General features: G+C 32.8%; 1 protein-coding gene across 1 annotated transcript; it reads left to right on the top strand.

Moving 5' to 3' along the window:
* Positions 1-355: 355 nt before the first annotated feature.
* Positions 356-8,611, top strand: LOC145318423 (gamma-aminobutyric acid receptor subunit rho-1-like). Its single transcript, XM_080159709.1, has 15 exons — positions 356-460; positions 883-941; positions 1,162-1,229; positions 1,298-1,438; positions 1,683-1,776; positions 2,037-2,140; positions 2,513-2,625; positions 3,263-3,337; positions 3,768-3,823; positions 4,229-4,368; positions 5,445-5,517; positions 6,111-6,186; positions 6,931-7,052; positions 7,497-7,599; positions 8,291-8,611. Exons 1-15 carry the CDS (start codon positions 357-359, stop codon positions 8,493-8,495), a joined length of 1,533 nt encoding a protein of 510 aa, XP_080015835.1. The 5' UTR covers position 356; the 3' UTR covers positions 8,496-8,611.
* The last annotated feature ends 2,151 nt before the right edge of the window (positions 8,612-10,762 follow it).

The raw sequence follows: 10,762 nt of genomic DNA on the forward strand, positions 1-10,762 counted from the left end.
TGACCAGAATGTCCGTACGTTCATTTTAAATATTTTGATTTCTAACTTTTTTGACAACAATTTTTCATGTAATATAACTCTCATATTCATTTGGTTTTAATATTGATTCCTGGGACAACCAAGTACAATGTTATAAGCGAATCATCTTTATAATCAAGTCCTAAAAATGTAAGAAGGTTCTTAAATAGTTTCCTGTATCAAAACAGTTTTGCAACAAATTTACGTACAATTTTATTTAGTCTTATACATTTATATTCTGCTTATTCAGTTCTGACACTTAATAAGTGTTAATGTTTGTTTGTCCTGTCGTCTCAGAACTTCGCTTTTATGAATGTTGTCATCCTTGTTATCATAGGATGTGGCTGATATTATTTGTGTCACTGAGGCTCTTACACAACACTAAAGCAGATTTACAGCAAGCTACACCAAGACCTAGAATTGTTACTGCTACTTTCAAAAAGTAGGATTTTATTGAAAATTATTGGAAAGGTCAATAATTGATCAATTTATTCCAGTATGAAAAATCAAGTGTAGCATCGAATTACAGTCAATTTTTAGAAATATTTTTAAAAAATCATAAAATTGATACCAGTTTTGTTAGTTCGGGCCTTTGGCCCCTCGGTGCTAACATAACTGTTTTAATTTTTTAATTTTTATTTTCATATCTACGGAAAGCTGTCTGTAAAACGATGAGATAAATAACTATAGGTGGTATTGCCATCAAAGAATATATTCATCTTCCATTAATTCTAATCTGTCTGTATTTTTTCATTGTTACATTTAAGACGACGGACAGTGCAGACCCTAGTGATATAAAAAGTGCGCTTCTGTTAATCTAATCATGAATTAACTGAGAATATAAATGATTTTTTTTTGTTTTAGCTTACTTAGCACCCCCTTGCCTCCCGAAAGAGCTGATAGCAATGTTTCTCTTTGTACAGGTACATATTTAAAAAAATATATGTTTAAACACGCAAAAAGTGTTCTAAACGACAAGTGTGTGAAAACTAAACAGTATGTCTTATGCACTTGAAAATGATATTTTAGTGTTTTGTATATTATTTTAATATAGATATAAACACAACCTCTTATTCTTAATTCATGTTTCATAGCTGTATGTGTTATTGTTTCAATTTTTCATCTCATGCTATCTTTACCTAGGTTCATATTGCTTACCTGTAGGATATGATATTCTATCTCCTCCTATTTCTGATGGAAAACCTTTGCAGGCAATTATCATTGTTCATTGACAATTTTTAACAAGATTTTTTTTATGCTTTATAAACTTAATTTGTAGATCCACATAGAGTTGGATAAAATGAGAATAATTGAGTTCAACGACATCAAGTTTACAGTCAGTGTGTCCATGTTCCTGGCTGTACATTGGCTAGAGAACAGGCTACAGGGTCCCCCGCCTTCTCCTACAGCACCTTACCAGGTATAGTACAGAGTGTCCATACTCCTGGCTGTACACTGGCTAGAGAACAGGTTACAGGGTCCCCCACCCTCTCCTACAGCACCCGACCAGGTATAGTACAGAGTGTCCATACTCCTGGCTGTACACTGGCTAGAGAACATGCTACAGGGTCCCCCACCCTCTCCTACAGCACCCGACCAGGTATAGTACAGGGTGTCCATCCATACTCAGCATTATTTCAGCTTGATAATTCTCTCATCTTTAGGCAGTTGAAGCAAAGTTTATAAAGCATTTATGGGTTCCAGATATTTACATCTATCATCTAGAAGGAATCAACAGAGTTCTTCAAGATTTTAAAGGTATTATTATGTTCTTTTTTCAAAGTAGCGAAGCTGCTCTAATTCCAAATGTCTGTCTGTCTGTCCGTCCGTAAGGGACAATATGGGATAAACCTGATTTTCTCGTCTACTTTAAAAGATAGAAGGCTCAATTTTAAGATAACAAAAATGTAAAAATTCTTTAAATACGGTAAAAGAGAGTTGAAAAAAAAGGTGAGAGAATGTCATACGATTCTGACTTGGAAAGCATCATCGTAGCCACTAGGAAATTCTATTATCAGGTCGTTTGTTTGTTGTGAATGGACGTGAAATCTATTTTCGTCAAGAAGTTGTAATAAATCTCTGGTGCCCAATGAGGTTCCAATTCTATCCCCTTGATAAACAGGTACATTTAAATGATTTTTTGATATTTTGAAAATTAAATTTTTCATATATTTTTGTTGCTTTATTCTTGATCTGATTCTTCGAAAAATGAATCACCTAATCAAACTGCTTTTTTATCTGTAGGGAAGGATCTCTTTTACCGCTTAACCTATATGGTTCTCCTTTACACTTAAGTTTCTTATCTCCACCCCAAAGAAATTACCCCAAGAATTTTTTTACTCTTTCTTTTTAAAATTTGAATGAAAAATTGGGTAGGGGGGTTGGGTCACGTTTCCTCTCCACTCTCCACCTTAAGTGCCTCTAGATGCTTCTAAGGGGGGGGGGGGGCATAGTATAAAGTTGTTAGTACACTATTGTAAATTTTGCCATGCAGGGTTGTATGTTTCGTATTGGAAGCTATCAGTATCCCCTTGGAAAGATGATGTTCCATATTTCTAACATGGAACAAGATCTTTCCAGACCAAATACTCTTCTTGAATACACAAGGTATACCTTTCTTATAATATCTAATCTTATAATATAAAGTAGTAAGGTTTTTTTGCCTTCAGCTATAGATCTAGGAAATGTCTGGTCCGTATGATTATTTTTTTTAGAGTCAGTTTATATATGTCTTGGGGTGGTTTTAGGTTATTTTCCTGGCATATCCGTCCTCCTTAAGAAACTAGGAACAAAACAACTAGTTACTAAAAAAAGTATTAAAGTATTTGTATGTTTCATACTTTTATTTTTACTAATAGTGTATTTTTTTATATTTTCTGATATTTTTGTTAATTATTCCCAGTCGTTACTAAAGTAATGTTGGATTTGCAATGTGCATGTTCTTTGAAATCGGGTAAGCTTGGCATTCGTCCAAGGCAGGCTTTAGGGTAGCTGACCATCTTCCCTTGTCCTCAAGATGACATAACCTAACCATGGAAAACCAGTTTCCCTAAAATAGATTTACCTCTTCTGTAGATTACAATAAGTGGTTGAGACGTTTAGACACTCAACTAAATGCACTAACCAATTAAAAGTCCCCAAGGTTGTTAAGCCAACGAATATAAAACAATTATTATAAGACTTTGAGGACTAGTGTAATAAACATCCCAATGTCCCCTCCCTCTCTGTTATTTTGAAATCCAAGGATGGAAGAACTGGAAGACCAAGAAAAACTGTTTGTCTCTAAAGAAAAAGGAAACTTTTCTGTCGCTGGATTTAGGTAAATAGATTTTAGAATTATAGTATCAATTTAAAAAAAAATAATATTGAAACTACTCTTTAAGCTTTTGTGTTTGTCTTTTCTTCTTTCTGTAACGCTAGAGTACAAAGCTCCATTCCGCTCGGTAAGCTATTGCGTGTTTGACTGTGGATATGATGAGCAAAATACAGTTGCGGACATTAGAAAATTCCTGTCTATTTTCTTTACTGTATACAAAGTTTATACAATATGTTTGGGCTAAAATAATATTCCTTTTTCTTTCTCTCTTTCTTCATTTTTCCTTATTATCTTATTAATTTTCTCATTCTCTTTCTTTTTTCTCAAACTGTCATATTAGTTCACCATGCCTTATATATTTTGTTTATTATATTAAGAGATTTGCTACTATTTGACGGCCTTGTTTCCAATTATAATTGTTTTAATTTAATAGATTGGAATTTAAGAGAAGGGCATTTAAGTTCATTGTGAACTACTATCTACCTGCAGGTCAACTTTTATAGTAGCGCAGCTACTCTTATTGAATCTGTCTGTCAGTCTGTTCCAACTTAAAGTAAAGGACCAGAATCTACTTACTGTCCTCTAAAAGCTTGTCCATACATAGGAAATTCTGCTCTGGGCGCAGTCACTAGCTATTATTATATTAGTCCCCAAAGTTTTAAAATATCGTTTTCTTATTCGTTGGCTTCACAACTTTGGGACCTTCTGTTCAATTTTGTTTTGTTTGTACATTAAGTTAAGTGCCCAAACGTTTCAACCACTAATTGTAATCTACAAAAGGGGTAATTTTAGACATAATCATTGGGGATGTGAATCAATTTATCGACCATAGTCTTATCCCTTTAGATGATTGCTTTTGTAAGACATGACAAAAATTATGGCATTTATTTTTAGGAATATTTGTATTGGTGTCCTGGTCAAGTTTCCTGATCCCTCCAGACCTGATACCTGGACGTATGAACCTGCTGGTGGCTCTTTTCCTCGTGCTCATCAATATATTTAATTCTGTCGCAAGAACAATTCCGAACACTCAAGTAATTTACATATGTTTTACATTTAAAGCTTTAGTCTTATCCGTAAAGCTGGCGGAAATTTTTGAAAGATTAAACCATCATTTTAATAATACTTGGATGTTACACCAGTTTTTCATGTTCTATAATGAAGTGAAGCTTACAGCCCGCTAAAATAACGATACCTTAATCCACCCCTTTTACACCATTCCATCTCCTTAGACTTGATGAACGAACTGACGAGTTCCAAGTTAGTAACCTAAATAGACGCCATTTTCCCCTGTCCTCGGAAATACAATTATCAATAAAAAGGCCTATGATTTCAATATATTTAACTTCATTTACTAAAATATTGCATTACTGCTGTTAACTTTTTTTTTTTTAATTCGAAAGAGAAATACTGGATATTTAGCTATCAAACATTTCTCACCCAGAGATTTTACATTGAACGGATTTTAAACTCATTTAAAGATTTAGGCTCAATTAGTTTAAAACATATGTTTGCTTACAAAATATAACCAGGGAGGGAGTATCTGCAGGTTCGAGTCCAGACTACAATGCGTCGTACTGCTGCCATGTCACACGAGTGACATAATTAGTAAGAGTAGGGGAATTGCATTAGCCCATTAACAGGCGTAAGTAAATAACATGCTCGAATTTCCAGACTACGGTTTTACAATCAAATGGTTTGTTGTCTGTTGGAATTTAATAAACCAAATATCCTGGGTGTATGGACAGAAAACGAGAAATTGCTTACTTAGTAATCCTTGGTAGTTTTACTATTATCCAAAGAAAGATATAATTCATTCATCAAGTCTTGGATAGGATCTCTTAATATTTCATTGTCCTATCAATGCAATGTAGAATATACGTGGATATTATGACAGGGGAAAAATTGTCGTCAATCAAACTTATTTATTGGTCAGTTTCTTTCATCAAGTAGGAGGCGAGCGGATGGGATAAAGGGTGGGGGAAAACGTTATTTTAGCTTGCTACAAGTTTCACTTTATTAGAAAAAAATGTTGTAAGATCCAAGTATTAATATATCGATTGTACAATCCCTGTATGCCTGGTTCTAACTTTAAAATATATATATATAGGGCGTGAATGTTTTGGTAGCATATCTCTTGATCTGTATATTTTTCATCTTTGGAGCTATGTGTGGATACTCAGGTAATTACAAGTTTTTCAGAAAAAAATAAATAATAGTTATTTCTCGCATCGTATTATAAACAGCTTTCCGCGGATATAGAATGTACAATTATAGATCAGTTTTTTTAGCCCCGAGATGCCGAAGGCACGGGCTAAAAAAACTGGTTTTAAACTTGTGATTGTACATTTTTAAAATCGTAGAAAGCTGGATATAATACGATGCTAGACATAGTTTTTTCGTATGGATGAGAACCGGTTCCTATCCACCGGATTCGAATGAATACGAGAAAATTGTTTCTAGTATGCCTTCAAAACCGATTAGTATCCGCTGGCACTGAAAAATCATTTATAGCATCGTATTACAAACAATTTTTTACGAAAATAAGCTAAAAATCATAAATTAATACCAGTTTTGTTACCCTTTGGCACCTCGGGCTAATAATTTTTCATTTTAATGTCCGCGGAAAGCTGTCTTTAATACGATGTGATAAATAACCATTAACAATTCTTATGGAGCGAACTAAGTCCACCAACTAAGTGAAGAAAAAACGCATTTATTCTTTCGATTCATATTAATAAATTTATAACTCTAAAAATCAAAAAAAAATTTTTAGGAATTTTGTTTATACGAAATAGAAGATTGAGAAAAATCGGGGGTATGATTGAGACTACTCCTCTAACTAGCACAAGGTATGATAGTACTTATTTATCGCATCGTATTATAGACAGCTTTCCTCAAAAATAAAACCATAGATAATTATAAGATTAAAACTGGTATAAATTTTTAATTTAATATTCATGGAAAATTGTCTTTAATTCGATGCTACACATAAATTTTCAGTATGGATGAGAACCGGTTATAATCCAGGGGATATTAATCAGTTTCGAAGCCATACTGGAAATAGATTTATTAAGATTAAACAAGAAAAGAGTAAAGAAATGACCGTCTTTACGTACATGCGAACAGATCAAATTTGTAAAGTAGCGATTAAAAGTCGTCCATTCAATTTAATGTTTTTTTTATCTTTAACCTAAATTGCAGACAAGTATGTTTTCATTCTAAGCATGACTACTTTTGAATGTTGTCATCCTTGTCAATAAAAGATCTATTACTACTTGGATGTTGCACCAGATTTTCATGCTCGTAACTGGCTAAGATTACGATATTTCCATATGATTAACCCCCTCCCCTCAATTTGGATGAACGAACTGACCAATAAATGAGGTCAATATAACTACGTATATCCTATATCCATTATTTCAATTTTGGATGCTGTGAGTATTGGTGCAAAAAATATGACGTAACAAAAAAACTTAGCCAATGAGAGGCCGTTATTGATCAATGGTAAAATTTATAGTGGCCTCTCATTGGCTAATTTTTTTTGTTACGTCATATTTTTTGCACCAATACTCACAGCATCCAATTTTGTTAAGGCCAAGTTTAACGGTGTCAGTGATAGGAGCCCTGATAGGTCCTGTGTTTATGGGAAGTGATCATCAGCTCCGTCAGCTGGCGGCCACAGCAAATATGAACCATGCTGTCGGCTCCAGCCCAGGTCATTATCATATACATTTGTCAGTTAAGATCTTAAATTTCTGAAAAGTAGTAATGAAAGTGACAATAATAATGCAAAATTATTTGTATTTAGACAGAAAATAAATTTTTTTTTGGGCATATTATTTAAGAGTAGACACAACGTAAAAACAGTTAGCCATTAAAAATCATTGACTGCAAAAACATATATAATAGTTTTTAAAGTTGTGTTACTTCTGCTTTAGGTGGTTGGTCAATGAATTTATTATTATATGGATCTTAAACCAGATTTTCATGTACTCTAGTAAGGAGAAACTTGTAGCTGGCAAAAATAACGATACCATTTATCCACCCCATATACCCCATTCCCTTCCATCCTACTGGATGATCAAACTGACTAATAAATAATGTGAATGTTATCAACCTAAAATTTTCCCCTGACATAATATCCATGTATATTCATTAGGTGGACCAAGGGGTCGATCAGAAATGAGTTTGTCCACAAGTAGAAGTCCGCTGGTATCAGAAGCCCCAGACCCTACACAGTTACCACTACATAAAGACAGCAGGTTTAATTATATTCAGTGATACTGGGGATAAATTATGGACAATAATTAACCCTCCAATTTATATGATATATTAGAAAGTATTAAAATAGCGTTATGTTTTACTTTTTCTGTATTCTTTTCTAAAAATAATGCACGGGGACTAATCCTATAAAATTATCTAGACTAGCCTAGGAGTAAGAATACAAATTTCGGATCTACTGCAGTTCACGGTAAAATATTGCTGGTAAGCAATATTTCCAAAAATCTATGAACTTTAAAGTCTGCTAGCTGCCAAACGGCTGAACGTACAGATTATGCCCGCACACTGTTTTAAGCGGCTTAAGAAGGCCTACAAATAATCTGGAATAGCCATAAATCAATAATGCATAATTATCTCGCAGTGCAGAAAAATGCACGAAAAAGACATATTTTACGCTTTTTTTCTTCAGTGAAGCTTTCCCCGTGCATAATTGGATCTTGGCTATTCCAGATTATTTGTAGGCCTTCTTATGCCGCTTAAAATTGTGTGCGGGTTTGATCTGTACGTTCAGTCGTTTAGCAGCTAGCAGCCTTTTAAATTCATAGATTTTTGGAAATATTGCTTACCAGCAATATTTTACCGTGAACTGCAGTAGATCCCAAATTTCTTTATATCTTTGGAAGGCTAAGAAACATTTGTCTAAAGGATTTAACTTATTTTTCTTTCATTCAGAGACAAAACAGGGGAGACAGCGCCGCCTCCCGGTCAACCCAAGAACCGAGGACCTTGGGCAACCAGACACGAGTTCGCCCACATCGACAACATCTTTCTGATCGCCTTCCCCACCGTGTTCGCCGTGTTCAACATCATGTACTGGTCCATCTGTCTGCACCAGCTAGATCACGATGTTGAAGAAGATCAAATAATTTTGCATTAATAAATAAAATATTTTAAATCATGACATTAAAGTTATAAAAATTTGTGCACTATGAAATTAAACGTATTCGCAAAATACATATGAACTGTAACAAAAATATCAAAATATATAAAAAATTTATTATAGCATGATAGAGAAATGCATTTTTTTCTCGAACGAGAGGTATGTTGTCAATGTCACACCCCCACGTTAAAAACCTGTAATATTCTCCTGACTATAAAATGTATAAACCTTTAATTTTAGTAAATATGACAAAATTCTTATTCTTTTCAACTTTAATTTTTAAAGATTATGCTTTTTAGTCTTAACTTTAAAGATCTAAAGTTTGACAATATTATTTTCATATGTATTATTAATAAACACTATAACTTCCCTATAGTATACATAGGTATACGATCAAAGCTTATCATATCGCTAATAACACACAGAAAATGAATAAAAAACGCTTTCAATAAAAAAATCTAATTGTTAATCGATTTTTCTATGTGGTGAAGATTAAAATATTTTGATCAACCAAAAGATAAAAGAAAGATAGCAGAAAAACAATTAAACTGTTGGGATTTAAATCTTTTTAGTAACGCCTATGGTATCAATTCTAATCCTGTTAAACTTAGTGTGAAAAGCTGTTCTATAACCAGATTCTTATATATTTTTTTATATTATTTATTTACTATAATTAATATTTCTAAAAAATTTACTTTTAACACAGAATATTTTTTTCCAGGAATATAAAGGGATAAATGGCCGATAAATTACCCCTTCTATAGGTTACAATTAGTGGTTAAAACGTTTGGACACTAAACTTAATGAACCAACCAATCAAAATTCAATAATAGTTGCTAAAGTTGTTAAGTCAAAAAATAATTAAAGGTTATTTTTAAGGGTTGGGAACTAGTGTAATAAACAATCCTCTCTCCCTGATTTTTTTCTCTAACTTTGTTTTTTATTATTTTTTATTTATTTCTGTAAAATGTTAAAATCGTCCTAACAATGTCAAACTTTGCATGAAAATTCTCATTAATATGAGGTTAATATTGGAAGCGTAACAACTATATAAACACTACTTTCTAATTTATTCATATTGTTAAGCTTCGCTTTTTGATTGTTTTGATCCGTGTCTTTTTTATGCAGATCAATATGAAATGATGATCCTTATCATTTTAAGATTTTAAATTTTAATACCCAAAGTTCAATGAACGAATAATAAATCAACTTAAAACAAACAAACAAGAACCATTTTTAATAGAATATTCTCTTTACTATGTAAGTGCGTCTATTAAGATCCCTTAACGGCGGAAACTATATATAAAAAAAATTGCGATTTTTATTATTATTCCAGGGCAGTTTGGAGTGAGTGAGATGGTGGTCACCCCCCAAATTCCGAATTTTATCTCAACATTTGTAGGTTTATCTCCCCCCCCCCCCCCTCTTAAAGCTTTGCTACTAAGGGCTTGTATGAATCTAATAGAACGGCTTTACTGTTTTTAACTTTAAATCCTTTTTTTCATTCTTCGTCTGGCCGAAAAAAGTCTTTTTGTGAATATATAATTTTGTTGAAAAGTGTAGCCAACAGATGTGAGCATGGTTAATCTTAGCCACATTCAAGGATGTAAACGTTTAAAAAGGCGAAACAAAAAATACAAAATTTATCTAAAATGATGAGAATGTGTTTAGATTTATTTGAAATTACATTTTAAAAAACTGATTTTACATTCTTACAATTATTATAGGACTGAGTTACGTCCTTTTGTTGTTAAAATATCAGTGATCTTAATTAAGTTTTTGAAGTTTAAACCTTGTGGAAAAGTTTGGACAACACTTGTTTGTATAAACTAATCAAGATTTGAGAAAAGCCTCCAAAGATTTTATTCTTATGAATGAGACATAATACATAAAACTTTGGGTACCTGTTTAATTTATAGTCAAATGCTTTATCTCTCTCTGAGGATTACATATACTTAAAATTATGGAAAAGCCTCGCTAGAATAATCTCTGTTAACTGGATCATATTTAGCGGTTAGGGATTCAGGGATAAGTTATCTTTTTAATATAATAGAAAATATTTGGGGGATATCGCTGTATGGATAATTTTATACTAAAAAATGTTAGCAATATTTCTCATGTTAATAGTAAAGCACCAAAGAGCCCTGCGGGGTTAAGGCTCTCCATAGGGGATAAAAGCATATTTATTTTAAGCTTGAAAAGGTTGTACTATAATTTGCGTAAAGATTTGTTTATGTTTAATTTACCTACTCCTGTATCCAAGA

The sequence above is a fragment of the Acartia tonsa genome, chromosome 4 (genome assembly GCF_053477335.1).
Source record: "Acartia tonsa isolate MP-2025a chromosome 4, ASM5347733v1, whole genome shotgun sequence".
In the NCBI taxonomy this organism is placed as follows: domain Eukaryota; kingdom Metazoa; phylum Arthropoda; class Copepoda; order Calanoida; family Acartiidae; genus Acartia; species Acartia tonsa.